The 18,815-nt window shown below is 36.1% G+C and overlaps 2 protein-coding genes across 2 annotated transcripts; one reads left to right on the forward strand and one right to left on the reverse strand.

The window, feature by feature from the left end:
- Positions 1-1,464: 1,464 nt before the first annotated feature.
- On the forward strand, positions 1,465-9,135 carry LOC110783974 (TORTIFOLIA1-like protein 2). Its single transcript, XM_021988388.2, has 8 exons — positions 1,465-1,932; positions 3,267-4,089; positions 4,421-4,615; positions 4,702-4,783; positions 5,510-6,177; positions 6,683-7,399; positions 7,806-7,971; positions 8,805-9,135. Exons 2-8 carry the CDS (start codon positions 3,433-3,435, stop codon positions 8,828-8,830), a joined length of 2,511 nt encoding a protein of 836 aa, XP_021844080.2. The 5' UTR covers positions 1,465-1,932; positions 3,267-3,432; the 3' UTR covers positions 8,831-9,135.
- A 673-nt stretch (positions 9,136-9,808) lies between these two features.
- On the reverse strand, positions 9,809-17,870 carry LOC110783973 (probable serine/threonine-protein kinase PBL17). The gene is made up of 6 exons (XM_021988386.2): positions 17,038-17,870; positions 15,904-16,262; positions 15,173-15,308; positions 13,929-14,065; positions 13,450-13,573; positions 9,809-10,644 (listed from the first exon to the last, which is right to left on the reverse strand). Exons 1-6 carry the CDS (start codon positions 17,261-17,263, stop codon positions 10,031-10,033), a joined length of 1,596 nt encoding a protein of 531 aa, XP_021844078.2. The 5' UTR covers positions 17,264-17,870; the 3' UTR covers positions 9,809-10,030.
- Between the last annotated feature and the right edge of the window lie 945 nt (positions 17,871-18,815).

Here is an 18,815-nt window from a genome sequence, read left to right on the forward strand (position 1 = left end):
TAATCATCAACTAAATTTTGTTGATATGTATCCAATTAGTAAAAATAAAAGGGTGTTACCAAATGTAGAAAATGATAATGTCATTATGTGAATTTTGAAACGACAAAATATCCAAAAAAAAAATAAAAATAAAAAGCATTAAGTGCCTTATTTCGCAATTTCATCTCAACTTCTAGTAGTGCATTTACTAGAGAATAGGAGTAGATGAAATTACACTAAACTAGTTATTGCCCCAGGCGATACCCCAAATTATTGGACACTGCAATTCATATCATATTGATATTTTAAAACATATGTAGTACACGATTATTCTATTTTTTAGTAGCTTTAAAGATTTTTTAAAAAGTTTTGAATCATAATATATTATTATTAAAGTTTCCTAATTTGAAGATATGACTTCTGCCATTTTTTCCTTTTATTACTTGTTTTATTAGATTTCATTTAGGGAAATCAAGTTGGTACGGAGTATGAGATTTTGGACTCTCTCATTGAATGCAATATTACTTTAATAAAATATAGATTGATATTATTCAGATTTATACTCTATCAATTCCTTTTTTTTACTTGTCTCTTTAATTAACCTCCTCCTTTGAGATTTACTAGTCGGATTAGTCAACTTCCTCGATTTTCCTTTTTAATTATTGTTTTTGGATTATCGATCTAATTTCACTTCTATAGCTTAAGTTTTCCCCTCTCCTATTGAACGTGTATGGTATATCCAAGTAGACCTGTTAAAATACGACTTGACCTGAAACCCGCCCCGGAAATACCTAGTCTTGAACAAGATTTTGTAACCCGTAATCCGATGTTATCCGAATCCGAACAACCCGAAAAGTAATGGGTCAAAACCTAACCGAACCCATTTTTTTGACACGACGACCGATTGAAATCGTTGTAATTATAGTAATAAATGAGATTATAAGAAATTTTAAACACAATAAACACGTTGTAATATGATTTTGATTTTAATTATATGTCATTTTATGGTTGAATTTTACTAAATATAAACTTATGTATAAAAATTTGTTATTTTGTGCGTATATTTTGTATATTTATTACACAAAATAATGAAAATATAATACGCGTTTGAAAATCACTCAACCCGTTGGGTCAACCCGAACCCGAAAGTTCTGGGTGCGAATAAGTATTTCTAAATCCGAACCAAAAAGTAACCGACCCAAATTAACTCGAACCCAAGACAATTTTTTTATAACCCGACCCGATCAACCCATTTGGCAAGTAATTATTTCAAGTCACTCAGCCCGTTGGATCGACCCGAGCCCAAAAGTTATAGGTCTTAAACAAACATTTATAAACCCGAACCCGAAAGTAATCGTCTCGAATTAATTCAAATCCAAGAGTAAACTTTTTATAACCTGACTTGACCGACCCGTTTGAGAGGTATAATATATTAATATTACAAGTGTATAGACGCCCTGTTCTCGAATCTAGTTAGGGTTGATGTCCATGTCCCACAAAATGTAACGCAAACGCTCCCCTGAATTCGAAAAACACAGAAGAGCGCGAAAATGACCCCTCACCACTCTCTCGAATTTCGTCTTCTTCTTGTGTTTCCCCATTTTCAGCAACTCTCTGAGATTCCCTGTTTTGAATCACTTTCCTGCTCCTGAAACTAGGCCTGCTCTACTGTTTTTTGGAATTTTTATTTACATTTTCAAAATTATTCACATTCCACATTTTCAAATTTCTGTTTTTTGGGTTTCGGATATTATATTTAAAAAAATTTAAATATATTAAATTAATATATTTTGAATTCTTCCCAGTTCAAAATTTTCAACACCCATTTCGATGTACTTGTTGTACTACGTCTGCTGAGGAATGAGTTAAGGAGTATTTTCTCTCTCCTCAACCCTCCCTTCTATCGAGCTTCTAGCTCGTCAACAATGGTGTTTATTGAAGGATTGATCCAATGTAAGTTCTTATTCTTTTTTATACCCTTTTGTGTTTTCTGGGTTTTCAAAAATTTGGATTATTTCTCAGCTATATTTTGATTTGTTCAATATAAGTATATAACCAAGTTATTATGTGAATATGTGATACTTCATCCGTCCCTAATTAATAGTCACTTTGATAATGTAATTTGAACTAGTGAAGTAATTAAATTGGGACGCAGGGAGTATACAATTGTTGGGGCCTTTGTATTGTATAACATGGAAGTATGTGATTTGGTTGAGCTAACCTTTCAAAAAAAAATTAGGCTGGGTTTTGAAATGGGTTCATTTCCTTGCATTCTTGTTCATATTTTGTTTTGTATAAGTTTAGAAAATACAGTTAGCTAATAGCTAATGGTGGCCAGAAGTCGTTAAATAGGGTTGAAATGTGACAATAATGGATCTGCGTTGGTTTGGTGCCTGATCGGCTGATTGTCGGAACACTAATTTGGATTGCCTTAGTTTTAGTTGAACTGAAATGATAAAAATTCCGTGACTGAAGTAAGCCTTAATCAGTTTCTAAGCTAAAGATGTTCTTAGAAGGTGAAGGGCATGAGATAAATCTAAGGCAATGATGTAGACGAGATTTGATTTTCAGTCTTGGGTAATGGTTACCGGCCGTACCAATCCCAACACTTAAAACTAGAGCTGGCAATGGGTTGGGTTGGGTCGAAATCAGGTCGACCCATTTATAAACGGGTTGAGATTTTCCCAACCCAACCCGACCTGTTTAATTAAACGGGTTGAGATTTTCAACCCAACCCAACCCAACTATAAACGGGTTGACCTGAAGTTGACCCGTTTAATTTTTTTTTCCCACTTTTAATTGTAAATTGATTTGACTATAGAATTGCGAGGTGATTTTGTTATGGCATATCTCATTGCAAAAAGTAATTTTTCAATATGTATTTGACATGAATCAAAACGTCAAATAATTATTCAATGTTGAAGGGAAAATGAGAAATAAAATCTTTCAAATCACATTATACATATATATATTACATACTTGCTTGCACTTAAACGGGTTAGACGGGTTGTTTTCGGGTTGAAAATTTCAACCTGACCCAACCCATTTAATTAAACGGGTTGGGTTGGGTTGACCCATTTAATTAAACGGGTTGAAAATCTTGACCCAACCCTTTATTATTGGGTTGGGTTCGGGTTGGGTTGGTGGGTTGGGTCAATTTTTGCCAGCTCTACTTAAAACCATAGTAAACACAAGATAATGAAATTCAGAAATTGAAGCAACATTCTTAAACAACTTATTTGGTTGCTGTGAATTATGATGCACATATGTTGTTTGATATCTCGCAGAACAAAGTAGGGTTGTTGTGGAGGCTCCAGTGGTCTATTGACCTATGAATGGCTCAGATTGCTAGCACATAGTGTGCTTAGAGGTGCATTGTGTTCCCTTGGAATTGGTTTCTTTTTTATCTTTCAGCTTTGCATAATCTGAGTTTCGAAAAAGAGACAAGTAAAGATGATGAAGAGAAGAACTGAGCTGAAATCAAAGGGTCCTAGAAAGGTAGTTAATCCACAACATGTTGTGTATGAACTTAAGCATCGAGCTGTTCTTGCTATAAATAAGATTGCGGATCGTGACACATACCAAATTGGAGTCCAGGAGTTGGAAAAAACAGCTGAAAGTTTGAACCCAGATGGAATTGTGCCATTTTTGGCTTGCATTTCAGATTCTGATGCCGAGCAGAAAAGTGCAGTTCGCAAGGAATGTGTTAGGATGATGGGTGTTTTGGTGAAAATGCATGGGGATCTTATAGGTCCACACTTGGGAAGGATGGTTGTTTCAATCGTAAAACGGCTCAAGGATCAGGATTCTGTTGTCAGGGATACATGTGTGGAGACAATGGGTGTTTTTGCATCAGAATTTGGAAATCGTCAAGTTGAAACAGATGGTGTCTTTGTCTTGCTAGTGAGGCCCTTGTTTGAGGCCTTGGGTGATCAGAATAGACAGATTCAGGCAGGTGCTGCAATGTGCCTTGCCAGGGTCATTGAGAACATGAATGATCCTCCAGTGTCAATCTTGCAAAAGATGTTGGCTCGCACCATGAAATTGCTCAAGAATGCACACTTTAAGGCTAAACCGGCAGTTATAGAACTGAACAAAAGTCTTATTCAGGTTAGTATGTTCCTAGATAAAATTTTCATCATATTTGTACATGTGCTTTTTGGGTAGGAAATACACAGTAGCTGGTAGCTTGACAGATGACACAATGTGGAAGAATTTCAAGATGGAATTACTCTTGTTCATATGAATAAATTTAGAGGTGCAGTACAATTGAGTTTATTTATGTGCTGCACCTATTTTCTATTTTAATGGAAAAGCAGAAATGTATTTTTCAATAGATTGGTGAGTCTGGTGACTTGCACATAATAGAAATCTATCATTAGAATTTTATTAAATCGCTCATTGTTCCCCTGTTGTTACACGCATGTCCTTGATGCTCTAGGCGGGAGGTGCTCTATCACATAGTGCTTTATCAACTGCAATTTGCAGCATACAAGATGCTCTAAAAGATAGTGATTGGACAACTCGTAAGGCCGCGTCATCAGCACTGGGAGAGATCGCTTCAAGTGGGGGACCCTTCTTGGTACCTTTCAAGGCTTCTTGCAGTCAGGCACTTGAGTCATGCCGCTTTGATAAGGTCAATGTCAATACTCTTATATTCTTATACATAAAATCTTACATCAGAAAGAATTTACTTAACGTATGCTTCCTCTTATAATACAGGTGAAACCAGTCAGGGATACAGTATTGCAGGCCCTTCATTGCTGGAAAAGTATTGAAAGGAAGAATGTGCCTGAACCTTCAGGTTGGCTGTCTTGGCCTATAGAATAATGCCTTGGAATTTCGGTTTAATGAACTAATCACATCGTAGGACCTTTAGCTTAAATGGTCCAACCATAGCTTAGGATTGTTAAAGATTCTAGTTTCTTAGTAGGTAAATATTACCTTATCTGAATTCATGCTTTTCCTTAGTTTTCAGTTGTGTGAACTTTCTATATCAAGAATCATAATTCTGAAGGTTTGGTGAAGTTTAGTTATCATACTATTGCGTTAGAGGAGATTGTTTGAATTCCCATGTAAAAAAAAAGATTGTGAGAAAGTGAAGAAGTATATTGATGTGAGAATGAATGGAGTCATGGTCTTTAGAACTAGACGTACATTTTGTTCACTGCTCCTCTGATCTATCATATATGATGAAAAGTTTGATATGAAAACTTCCATGGGATTACGTACTGTTACAAAAGAAAGAGTAGATATGTTTTACTTGGAATATCTTGGATGAGAAGTGAAAATTAACAATATTTGTGGCCATTGAGAACTTGGAATATCTTGGTTTAATGTATATTTTCTCTGTTCTATTCTTCTGTTTTTTTCCCTTTACTTTATGGTGCATAACTGCTGGAACATTGGTAATTTTGAGTGACACCTGATGAGATGAATATGTATTTAATGATTGCCAGCATAATCTCAATCATGCATATTTATTTCGTGATTGCCAGGATGATCTGATGGATGGTTTGACATATTGCAGATAGTTTTGCTGGAGATGACTACAGTGATCTGGTTAGTGGTGGTAGCTCTATGTGGAAAGATATCTCTCATACAGAAAAGACCAATATTGTCAGGAATAAAGCTTCCATATCAAGAAGAAAAGGAAGTCCTAATTTTGCTGAGATTTCTAGCAAGCCTAGTAACAGTGAGTGGCATGTCGATGTGGCTGTTCCAAAGATGCACTCTGGTAATCCAATGTATCTTCACAATGACGAATCTGAAAGCAGCTCTGCTTGCAAGACACAAGAAACGGTGACAGCTGATGTCATAAGCATGCAAGGCGTTGGGCATGAGTATGATTTGATTGACGACAAGCAAGAGTATTCATCTGCATCCAACCGTATTTCAGATAATTTTACTAACAAGTTCATGTCAGACTTTCATTTCGATTCTCATAAAGGTGATATCATGAAGTCAGCATTAGGAGATAAAAGATTTGTAGTGAGAAAAAATGATGTTGAAACTGAAAAGAAATCATACACATCAAAGGTGGAAGATCGTAGAAGTCTTGATTCTACTGTAACTGAAGTTGAGGAGTGCAGTTCTGCGCGTGTTTATGGTTCCCAGACAGAAAACGAGATTAGTTCCATCCAGAAACAGCTTATGGAAATAGAAAAGAAGCAGTCATGCTTGATGGATATCTTACAGGTAACTGTTTGGATGTTTCTTGTGTAATGCCACTCTGCATTGTCATCCAGTAGAAGTATACATGAAAATTCATATTTCAGGTTCTTCAAACAATGACCTTCAGCAATAACTCTGAAACCTATTCTCCTATAAGCATTTTCTTTCATAACAAGTCAATTTTCAAGAAAAGCATGAATATGGAAATTAGATGAGGAAAAAGGAGCTGAAATCCTTCAATTATGTTGTTTGTTGATGAGGAAAAAGCATGTTGTTTGTTGAGGAAAAAGCATGTTGTTTGTTGATGAGGAAAAAGCATGTTGTTTGTTGATCCTTCAAGCCAATGATTTCTTATAATTTGATGTATGCCGTAAAGAGAATATGGTGAATTTTGTGTGGTATTTATGTTGGGTTTAGTTCTACCATGATAACACAGACTACTTGTTAGCACATCAACTCATGGTTATTTTCTGATTTGTATTTTGTGAAGTATTCATATGCTGTTAAAACTGTTTTGTTTCGTAACCAGGGATTCACAACGAGCACCATGGAGACCTTGTCTATCATACAGTTGAAAGTTTCAAGTCTGGAACATGCTGTTGACAGAATAGTGCATGACCTTGTTCATGGAGGCAAACATAGTGATCTCACAAACATGAGATCTGTTGAAAAATGCCAGAGTGTTGCTTCTCCTGGAATGTCCAACACTTCCCCTCTTAGGCCATCAATAGACACACAGGACAGAACTCCTGCACAATATTCAATAAACAAAGAAAGTTGGGAGGGAAAAGCAGTAGGAACAAAGAACAAAAGTAATTCTATTAGCTCACATCAGGAGACTCAGGACTCTCGAAGACGGCCATTGTCGATGGTGAATAGAAATTGTATTAGAGATGGACCTGAAAAAAGTAGTCGGACAAATCTGCAAAATATGACCTACCATCAAAGCAGAAAATGTGATGTCATCTCTTCAACTTCTCGTGGTTATGCTCGGCAGAAGGAAAGAGTGGATAAGAATGATATCTGGAACTATGTTAAGGGGCTTTTATGCGAAGGGGACCTTGATTCTGCCTACAGAGAAGCACTCTATTCAGGTGACCAGCTACTTCTGATTGAGCTCATTGATGGAACTGGTCCTGTGCTGGATTGTTTATCCAACGAAACCATCAGCCATCTCTTTACTGCTTTAGCAATATGTGTCTTGGAACACAGAGTCGTTGAATCAGTAATTCCTTGGTTGCAGCAGGTATGGAAATTTTTCCTTGCTGATTTATATAAAATTTTTGCTTCATCACAATTAACCTTGGTGATAGTGCATTGATGACTGGACACTTATACATCAATGGTCTAATGGTCACTTTTTTTGCGATGACATATTCCCATTACTGGGGGATAACCGGATAAGAGAGTCTCTTATTGGTAATCGTGATCAGAATCCTGAAATTGTTGGGGATCATGCAAATAAAACATTCTTCATGCCTTTTTTACATTACATCTATTTTTTTAATGCCTGCACACCTTTTTATTTTCTTGTCAAAAGAAAGCTGTTCTATAAAGATATGGTTCCATTAATTTGATCACACTTGTTAGATTATTGTTTTTCATGGAAAGTAGTCTTCCCTTGACAAATGCTGATTTTTTCTTCCACACAGATAGTAGATCTGAGCGCAATACATGGACCAAATTATGTTCCTCTTTCTCTGAAAGTGAGGAGAGATATTCTATCAGCAGTACAGGAAGCATTGGATGTAGAAGTTACTCATCCTACAAAGAGACGATTGGTTGCCCAACTGGCTATGAAATTACAACAGATCTGGGGTTAGACTGTTTTCAATAAACTATGCTATCAAATTTCCTGTTTTGTGAAATGCTTTTGAGGAAATGTAGGTCTTGTAAGTCTGTCACTGCCATTAGAGTTGATATTACTTGAGAAGAATGCGTCAAAATTTTCTAGAAACTTTATCCAAGATGTTTCATTCTTGGCACAGTTGCCAACTGCTTTGTGACACTATTTTTTATATCTCAGACTCAATTGATTCTTTAGGTGTTTTCACTGTGAGTGTATCTTGTGTCCAAATAGATATACCAGAATGCTTATGCTACAGACTACAGCAGTGTTGTGCGATTGTGCCAAGTAATAGTCTGTGTCCTCTGTGCAATGATGAAAGTCACTTAACTTTTGCCTAAATTCTGAGCATGTTCTTTGCTTAAAAGTTTCTCAATTGTCTCATATACGAAGTATGAAGTTCTAAGCATGTTCTTTGTTTAAGTGCTGACTCTCGGTATTACTGGTCCTTTGCAAGCATATCACTTATCTGAACTTACTGTCTTTTATTTGAATTTATCTGAACTTATTTCTAGCTATAAAAGAACTTGGTAGCCAATTTTAGAACTTATCTCCACTTACCTAACTCTAAATATTTGTTCTGGTAAAAAATGTTATCTGCTCTTGTTTTACCTGAAACTTTTTTTAAGGGGAAAAGCCTTAGTCATGAATTAGTTAATGTTTAAGTTCATCTCAATGCACTTCATATTTTCCTCATTCTTTTTATCGATTAACTCATGTCTGCATTGCCTTGAGTCCCATATTTTTGTTATATTTTCTGTCTTTGGTTGTTAATTTGCTTATTTTTGTTTGCTGTCTTTTGTAGGAAAAATGTCCATCAATGTCGGCTAAGGTGATGTTCTAATGACTCTGGAGTAGTTTGTTTCGTGTAGGACTTGAAAGTAGATCCTTATCTTTGCCATTACAAGCTTAGATGTAAATGCTGCTAGCAGAATAGTTGTATATCTTGCATGAATGTTATCAGGGAGTTTTTTGTGCTTATCCTGTATGTTTCGTGGAAGATTGGCCCTACTACTTTCGTATTTGATCCTTAACAAGCAGGGATAAATGATTGTAAGACTGGATCACATGTATTAAAATTCTGACAAAGTTGTAGAACTTTACTGACTGTTAATAAACATGATTGTAGAAGCTGACATTTTTGTCCCTGTGATTGTACCTCAGTTCAACAAGACTTCTTTTTAACCTGATCTATTTAAACCCAGAAATGTGGTAAATGAGACTCTGTTTGAAAATGTGCATTATCCTAGCCGGCGTAAAATAAAATAAAAAAATCCAATTGAAAACTACAAGAAAATGAAAAGGAAAAAAAGACATACAACTAAGTTAGTCCTAGAAATACTTGAAAGACCAGGATGAAAACTCTAGCAGCAAACTTTGCTCTTTGAGACTACTTTCTTATGTTTAAAGCTAGGATCCAAAGCTACAATCTCTGACTCTACCCAATAACTTGACTTGAATCTGGCTTGATTTTTTTTTATTCATCCAGTTATAAAGATTTTGATTCAACGTTGCATTTTACGTGGTTTTCAATACTATTCTGAACACAACCTGAAATTGGGAATAAATTAAACAAGAACCAACTAAACAGCATGAGAAGGGTAAGTAATGTGTCTAATTTCACTATTGATAAGAGTAAACATCTAATTGCTATGATTATCACTCAAGGGAGAGATTAAGAAGATTGTCAAGAGTAAGAGAGTTTTCGCTATACAGTGCTCATAAACAAGGAATTCGGATTTGATTTTTTTCCGAAAGACCAAGAAAATAAACTAGCTCGTATCAGAGAAGTGGCCGAGGACTACAGGATTAAGATAAAAATGAATGAATAAAATGTTAAAAATCATCAATTACCAATCTCTATATACATCCAAATTGGTAACTCCCTGCTGAATGCTGATACTGAAGACCTGACAAAATAGCTACTGCTCGGAGAACTAACGCCTCAATTCTCTCTTACACAATACTTGTTTTTTTTTTTACAACAAAGAACCAACTATATTAATACACCACTTTGTAGTGCTTTAACATTTATTTAGACATCTGATCTCTGAAAGACCTATTGTGAGTCCTTATTTCTGGGGATTGACTGCGGCTGAAAAAATCATTTTGAGGCTCACTTCTTGCTCTTCCCTCTCTCCTCTTTCTACGCTCACGTGGTACATCAGTAGTTCTTTGTTCTTCGTTCTTCTTGCTCACGATTTTCTTCTCTACAGACGGCCGTGAGGGGTGCTCTACTGACGGCCGTGAGGGGTCCACTATAAGGTTCTCTTTAGGAGCTTCGTAGAGGGTGACTCCACTGCCATTTTGAGCTGACAATGCCATTTCCCGGATTCTTTCCTCGTCATAAACAGCTGCAAGAACTTCGACTGCTTGACTCATTGGCGGCCTTCCTTTCGGGTTTTGGCTAAGGCATTGGTACCCTAAGTTTGCCACTTTCATCATAGCCTTGACTGAAAACTGCCCGTCGATTCTCGCATCTAGAATTCGTAGGAGTTTCTTGTTATTGTTCAAAAGAGGACGGCACCATTCTACCAGATTATGTTCTCGGCTGGGTCTACTCTTGTCTAATGCTCTTCTTCCAATTAACATCTCAAGCAAAACAACCCCGAAACCATACACATCACTTCTCGCCGTTAAATGCCCTGTCAAGGATATGTCACTTTACATTGATGGCCTCACTAACAACAGATTGTATGACTATCATCATATCAACAATAACTAAATAACAGTCAGAATTAACAGTCACACAGATCATGCAGTAATGGTCTAATAACAGAGACCAACGAGGGATTGTTCTCATGAAAAGATACTAAAGTAATACAGAGTACCAATTTAGAACATGTATATGATGCTTATATGAATAATAGAAAAACAATGTGAACAAATTTTTTATGTAGGCTCATCCAATACACGGATTAAATTCAGAGGCAACAAATCAACCATAGCATTGGACATTTGGAGTCAACTTAGGGAGTGTTTGATTTGGAGTAAAACGTTTTCATGGAAAATGATTTTCCCTCTTTCAATCATTTTACGTGGTTTGTTTTGGCAAGGGGTGGAAAACCATTTTCCAATAACACTCTCAATGGTGGAGAACGTTTTCTATTTGAAAGGAAAGGAAAGCACGTTTCCTTACCTCCTTCTCTCTTCCCATCATCCCCCCTAGGCCCCTACTCATATACTCTCATGTTCCTTTTCTCTATTAATTTTCTTGTAAGTAACCAAACAAAGGAAAACTAATTTGGAAAATGCTTTACATGGAAAATATGATTCACTAAAAACATTTTCCGCCAAACCAAACGGAGCCATAGTGAAATCAAGATGTAATTGGCTCATCCAAGCAAAAGAGAGCAGAACACGAAAGACAAGCTTTATGCATGAACTATAAGTAGCAAACATGGCTACTGCCAATTTAATTGGCTTCCATATAATGGCAGACAGGATAAAGCCTTACATTTTAAGAATGTGTCACTAGCACACTTTAAAGCAAAAGAGAGCAGAACACGAAAGTGGGTGCCAAACTGTTGTAAAATTCATTTACAACAGTTTGGCAGCTAAAAATGTAAGGTTAAAATCTATGGGGATCGAAACTCTCAAGGCAATATATTTGGTTTCTTTAAACCCCCCCCCCCCCCCCCCCCCCCCCCCCCTACTCATATACTCTCATGTTCCTTTTCTCTATTAATTTTCTTGTAAGTAACCAAACAAAGGAAAACTAATTTGGAAAATGCTTTACATGGAAAATATGATTCACTAAAAACATTTTCCGCCAAACCAAACGGAGCCATAGTGAAATCAAGATGTAATTGGCTCATCCAAGCAAAAGAGAGCAGAACACGAAAGACAAGCTTTATGCATGAACTATAAGTAGCAAACATGGCTACTGCCAATTTAATTGGCTTCCATATAATGGCAGACAGGATAAAGCCTTACATTTTAAGAATGTGTCACTAGCACACTTTAAAGCAAAAGAGAGCAGAACACGAAAGTGGGTGCCAAACTGTTGTAAAATTCATTTACAACAGTTTGGCAGCTAAAAATGTAAGGTTAAAATCTATGGGGATCGAAACTCTCAAGGCAATATATTTGGTTTCTTTAACCCCCCCCACCCCCCCCCCCCCCCCCCCCTCCTAGGTCTACCTCCATAATGTTATTTCGGAAATTCTCAAACAAAGCTTCTCACTCATTGCATTTTCTCTCAGTTAATGACCTAAAAACGTAGGCGACAAGTTGGTTCAAATTTGATAATCCGACAACCAAGTTGGAGTCTAACAACAGCAATGCTATTCGATGAATACAGTTTTCTCTCCGTAAGAACTAATAGTCTCATATACTATATTAAGATGTCCGGACTCCGGAAAGAGGTCAGGTTTCCTACAACGGGATTCCCTCCATCCCTATTAGTTCTACCAACTTTACATCATGGGGTGTCCCTTTCTATTTCTTCCTGTTTTCACCTTTTCCTTTCCTGTCAACATTTTATAACATAATCCCTCTCCCAGTAGTTGGGTCCCACTAGGTTTCCTATATTTCTTCTCACTAGGTCACAGTTCCCTATCCACCCTATCAAAAGAGGGAACATCATCCAACTTTCTCTTCCTTTAAAACTAATGGGTGTCCGGTTGAGAGAGATTTGACTTGTCCAAACCTATATTGAGAGTGTTAGGTTGAGAGAGAATGGAAGAGATGTTTTAGCCCAAAAGCAAAAGGCTGGTTGTAGGAGTTTTTGGAAGAGAGGTTTGTGAATGTAGTGGTGAAATGACTATTCTATTTGGTCAAATAATACGCTTAACAAACAAAGCAACAATTCACCGAATCCCCATACCGATAGTTTATCCAATACACTTACTGGTAATTTATCCAAATTAGCAGTCAACGAACAATTATTTACCAAACACTTATACACAAACAACTAATAGAACCAATTAGTCAAACCAGCTAAAAACTAACAACTAATGCAAACAATCAGCATCTAACCTCCAATTTTCGAACACAGCCTATGTTCCCCAAAAAGGTGGAAGAATAAACAGATACGGATGTGATATATGATTGAATCTCCTAAGTCCTAATATGCCACTATTTATCAAGTGATGGAGAGAGAGAAGGAGGAATCGCATCTTTATAAAGGGTCTTTTTTTTTTTGTAAAATCAAGTCATATCCTTATGAGAGGTTAGAAACTTGGAACAATAAGTATAATCTAAACTTTTTCCAGGAAATGCACCAAAATGGAATGTAAGAGCGTTATCTTAGAAGTTGGATGGAAGAAGTACCTAAAAACACTGCATAGGATGCAACTTAATTTGAAGCATATCATTAATCAAAGACTCAAACTTTGAGTCTTTGATTAATGATATGCTTCAAATTAAGTTGCATTCCCTTTGAGTCTCAAAGGGAAGAAAATATCATCCTAAAGGGAAAAACTGAAACAATATGTTAGAAGCCTTACCAGTCATCACATATTCTGGTGCTGCGTACCCATAAGTGCCCATAACACGTGTTGAAACATGGGTTTGGTCTCCCATAGGCCCTTCCTTAGCAAGCCCAAAGTCAGAGAGTTTTGCATTAAAATTCTGCACATTGAAGCCGAAAATATTAGCAGGGAAAGCAAAGCAAAATGGAACGAGTCTGCTTCTAAGAGTTCTAACTATGGCACCATAAGATTATGTAAAACCCGAATAGAAGTCTTTAAAGAAAAGTGTGCTCGTTGTATAAGCAACACAAAATTGATAAAGATCCCAAAGCATCTTTTTGTTCTCTAATTATACTTCTACTACTTCATACATACAAACTTCCAAGTTAATTAGAAAATTTTCTTCCCTGCTTCCGAATAGGCCATGGATCTTTTCTGCAATTACTCCATAGTTGCTAAAAAAGGAACTTTGAGTTGGTTAGAAAGGGCCAAAAGGGCAAGGGATAGCAACTAACCGAATCAAGCAAGATATTTGATGTCTTGAAATCCCGATAGATGATTTGCCGCTCCAAGCCATGAAGAAAAGCGAGGCCTTTAGCAGCATCAAGAGCAATTTTTATTCGCCTCAACCACGTGAGAGTAGAAGACATTCCTTGAAACAACAGAGATACTTCGTCAAAACACTATACATGCAAACCTTTAAAAAAAAATTAGAAGTTTCTATATAAAATATAGGTTCTTGTTTAAAGGCAATGCATGGGATACCCTTTTTTTAAATGATTGTTGGTACTTTTATGGGTGATGTTTATTTGTTTACCTATGCATTGTTGGTACTTTTATAGGTGATGTTTATTGTTTACCTATATATTACCCCCTTTTTTTTAATTCAATATCATTCAAAGGAGTTGCTTAGCTGGTTTTAAACTTGTCAACGCTACTACAAACTGGTGGTTAGAGGTTCAATTTATATAGCTACAGATTTGTTTTCCAATTTCCATTGATTGGATGTTTTGGAAATTTGCTTTGAAGGTTTTATCAAATCTCAAGTCATGTGCATGTCCAACATAAAAGATAGATCATGATCAGGTGGCAGATCGTGGGATCATGAACACCTTTTGATGATATAGTTTAGATGCAAATAAACGGAGTCTTCATTATGGCTTTCTATCTTATATTCAAGGAAAGCCAGCATAGGTGTGTTAAAGAAACATAGTAAATGGACAGTATAACCTGTCTTTTTTGTTTACATATTAGTATATTACATCTACCTGGAAGCATAATGCAATAATATTTTGATGAAGGGGCAAAAACCTAGTTATGTTTACATGCATCTATAGCATTATTTCACATAACCAATACTACTATATAATTTTTCCACTTAATAAGGAAGAAGAATAATAGCCAGCTAAAGATTAATGTACTATCTACAATTCAAAAGAAAAAATCCAAGTTAAGCTTGGAAGAAGAATTTTCTTCTAAAAACCCAGGGAAACATACATGGCCGACAAGGGAGATCTGGACAGATCATAAGATAGCATGCAGATGCTTCAGAAAGAGATGAATCCTAATAAATAGAGGAAAGACGCACAAATAACAACAGTATTGCCACATCACAACTTAAAACTAGAAAAACAAACTTGTTAGTTTCTGCAATCTACACGGAATCTACCCCAAACCCAAAATCACTCAGTTCAGGTTTACACTAGATGGAAAAGGTACATAAATACTTTGGTTGATCAGTTATCGAATGGCTACTTACTGCGGAATAGATGCTTCTCCAGGCATGCGGACGCCATATATTCGTAAACCAACAGTCTGTGCTCATCTTCACAACAGTATCCAATCAGCTTTACAAGGTTGGGGTGGCTAAGCTGTCCTAAGTAGCTAACTTCTGTCTGCACCATTAGAGATTATGTTCAGTATAACTATTTGAATGCTACAAGCACACAACATGTTCAAAGACAGACAAAATAAGCATCCAAATTTAAGCTTGTGTGTCCAACCATTTAACACATTAGATTGAAGACAAATCGCATGAGATAGTACTGGTTTCTCTACAGTGTCTTGGTACAACAATATGTATAGTGTACAAATTTTGATCAAACAGTTCTTTGAAACAGATTCTTAACCCTTTTCGTTAACACGGAGGCCTACCCCACCTCTCGCTTTGCATGTTATAGCCCAAAATAGTTATTTTGTAAGAAATCCAGAACATGTAAAGCTAGCTATTGATTATTATCTAATTTCCATTCTCTTCATCTCTCAACATACCCCCAATCATTAAAAACAAGGAAAATAGTCAAACTAAAAATAAAGACTAGTTAATCTTCAAGTCTTCTTTCATTGTATGACAAATCTAACCAGCTAGTACTTGATTACGCATGACTGCATGAGTGAAATTTTAGGACTGTACACGCCGAGCTCTAGCAATATTAGAGCATGATAGTGAATATAAAGTGCCACAAAAGCAAGAGATGTATGAAGTAGTACCAGCCATTCTCTGTCCCCTTGAAAACCATTTGGGTTCAGTTGCTTAATGGCTACCTCAGTGGTCTTGTAACCTGGCCTAACATTCTCATCTATAACTCCTCTGTAAACAACTCCAAAACCACCTTCCCCGAGAATGAGATCTGGTCGGAAGTGTTTTGTAGCCAACTTCATCTCCTCAAATGTAAAGACGTCGACTTTACTATACTCAGGATGCTGGCGGAGTTCTTTCACGTCTTTGGGGGTAAAAAGAAAGTTTGGACTCTTATTACCCTGCTGCTCCCCTTTACATGATTCTGTACTTGTTGTTGTTGTAGATTGATTTAGTAGAGGGGACATTCGACCAACTCGATGACCAGCACCTAAGTAACCACCAACAAAAAACATGAAGGAATTTGCACAAAGACAATCATGAATATAGGACATTCTAAATGCTCTGAGGATGATGACCTAGTTCATTAGTTCTAACACTTCCGAGGCTTCAAGATTTCCTCCAGCTTTTCTAAACATGTAAATTATGCAGCAAACAACAACCCTTTTTGGTAGAGAATAATGCCACAAAACACAACCCATAAACCAAGCAAATATTCCAAATTTGTTATCATAAAAGCAATCATTTGTATTAATTCCACCAATGAGGTAGGTCCAAACAGAACCTCACCCCTAATCAATCTGACTAGTAAAGAAGTTTTATAACATAGCAACTTAACAAATAAAGTATAATCTTGCAAATTCTCATAAGCAAATGAACATATTACTAATGTTTACATCCAAAACCACCCTAAAAAGTATAAAAACAATCTAATCATTCGAACAATATTGACTTGAGAAAGGTTTAATAACATAGCAATATAATAATCTGCCAATTCTGAAAGCTATAAGACATATTTGAAACGAACCATCCCTAAAATCATAAACTTTATTACATTTGTTCCACATTTGAGTACAATGACATGAGAAAATATATTGGTTCATGTTTTTGGCATTGTTATCGTTCCACATATGTAACTCCCATTCAACTATATTATCAAAAATTCAAAATACACCAAATTCACACACAATTTCCAGAAATTTCTACAAAAATTAGAACCCCAACAAATTAAACAAAACAAAACAAACATGGTTTCGAGGCAATACCTCTGGTATTCCGAGGAACTTGTTGCTGTTGTTGATGTGAGCGATGAAGATTAAAATGCTGTTGTTGTACATTGTGCTGAAATTGATTATATTGTTGTTTTTGCAAATGTGGCTGTTCTTGCAAAGGTTGTTGCTGAGATTCATTAGAACTAAAACACAATCCCATAAATTTCAATCCACCACTTTTTTTCTTTTGCTGTTTCATTTTCCCATCAAAATTTGACATCTACCCCCAATTTCTTTCTTTTTTTTATAACAAAAAGTAAATATAAAAAAACCAAAATATAAAATTAACCAGAATGTGCTAAATTATAGATTACAAAAAAACCCAGATTTTTTTTTACTTCCTTCCCAAATGTCAGATAAAATTCCCCAAATGCCCCTAGAAAAATGGTCCGAATGAGGGAAAAAGAACAGATCTGATCTGGGTTTTTTTAGGAGATTTGATGGGGATGCCGGAAAAACTTGGACGGAGCTCCGGTGAGGTTCGCCGGGGAAAAAAATTACAGCATTATTTCTTTGGATTTTGATGAAAATTTGCCCACAATCCCAAAAAAGGTAGTTTGTTGAGTTGAAGGAGAAAAAAGGGGGAGGAAAATGGAGAAGTGGGAGTATTTTGGAAGAATATGCGCCGAAAACGGGAAACCATGAGAGGAGGGAATTGAGAAGCTTGTAATATGTGGGACCCACACTGTCTTCTTCTTTCTCTCTCCTGGTGTTTTTGTGATCTCAGTGCATGCTAAAACAGGCAGATACACCAGCAAAACATTCACCAAATACAACGGTATTATTTTTATTTTTTTGGTCTCAAAACCGACATAGTGGTGATGTGGTGCTCTTTATCTTTGTAAGATATTCTGTTTTAGGTCATGATGTGTATGTATGAAGAATGTCTACGGAATTTATTGCATTTATTAAGATGCATGATATAATCGTGTGTGTTGGATTCACAATCACATAATTACATTATTTTTTTCCCCCTATAAAACTGATAAATGTCGAATTGTGTTAATTATATATGACTGGATAAGAATCACTGTGAATAGAACTAAATACTTCAATTCATACTACGTCTTTGTTATTATTATTGACCCATATAAGACCCGTATTCGAAACTTTACCGACTCGGTAATACTGAGTTATATAACACATTTATCTAATGTGATGTTACCTTATCCAACCTACAATCAAACCAAACCGGCTTAAAGATGGCCTAACTCGTAAAGAAGTGGCGCCATTAAGTAAGAAAAAGGTAAAATATAAAGCACACTAAAGAAGACTTGACCCGTCTTTAGTCACTTAGAGTGTTAATGCATTTTACAAAACCTCAAGGATATCTCGGGAATTTTTTGAAAACACAAAGGTATCCAATAAATTTTTTAAAAACCTCGTGCTAATTTTGTGAAAAGGACATAATATGTGTAACGGAGAATTAACCACATGGTCCAGTTGTACATCCTTTTTAAACCTTGCGGGTACCTGGTGAATTTTTTTAAATAGGAGAGTACCCAATACATTTTTAAAAACCTCAAGGGTGTTTGGTGAAAAAAATGATTATTCAAATTTCAAAGTTGTTAAAATGTACTTTGTATCCACTAGTTTTATTTTTAAAGGCGAGGGAGAAGGACCCTAAACGACTAGACCAATCCTCAACTCTCACGGTTCTTTGGTCCAGTATTTACGGGCTAGGTCAAGTGAAGCCCTACCACCGAACACCCTCGTTTGGTAAGAATCGTACCATGTACCTCTAAAATTTAAGGTAAAAATCTTATCAAGTG

This window comes from Spinacia oleracea, chromosome 1 (genome assembly GCF_020520425.1).
Source record: "Spinacia oleracea cultivar Varoflay chromosome 1, BTI_SOV_V1, whole genome shotgun sequence".
NCBI lineage: Eukaryota > Viridiplantae > Streptophyta > Magnoliopsida > Caryophyllales > Amaranthaceae > Spinacia > Spinacia oleracea.

Bases quoted from the DNA above. Each gene is read 5' to 3' on its own strand.
- LOC110783973 (XM_021988386.2), bottom strand. From the start codon at position 17,263: ATGTCAAATTTTGATGGGAAAATGAAACAGCAAAAGAAAAAAAGTGGT. The intron at 13,574-13,928 runs GTTAGTTGCTAT...TTCAATGTGCAG, and splicing joins CAAATATCTTGCTTGATTCG to AATTTTAATGCAAAACTCTC. The intron at 10,645-13,449 runs GTAAGGCTTCTA...TATCCTTGACAG, and splicing joins ACCAGAATATGTGATGACTG to GGCATTTAACGGCGAGAAGT.
- LOC110783974 (XM_021988388.2), top strand. From the start codon at position 3,433: ATGATGAAGAGAAGAACTGAGCTGAAATCAAAGGGTCCTAGAAAGGTA. The intron at 4,090-4,420 runs GTTAGTATGTTC...TTGATGCTCTAG, and splicing joins TGAACAAAAGTCTTATTCAG to GCGGGAGGTGCTCTATCACA. The intron at 4,784-5,509 runs GTTGGCTGTCTT...GACATATTGCAG, and splicing joins GAATGTGCCTGAACCTTCAG to ATAGTTTTGCTGGAGATGAC.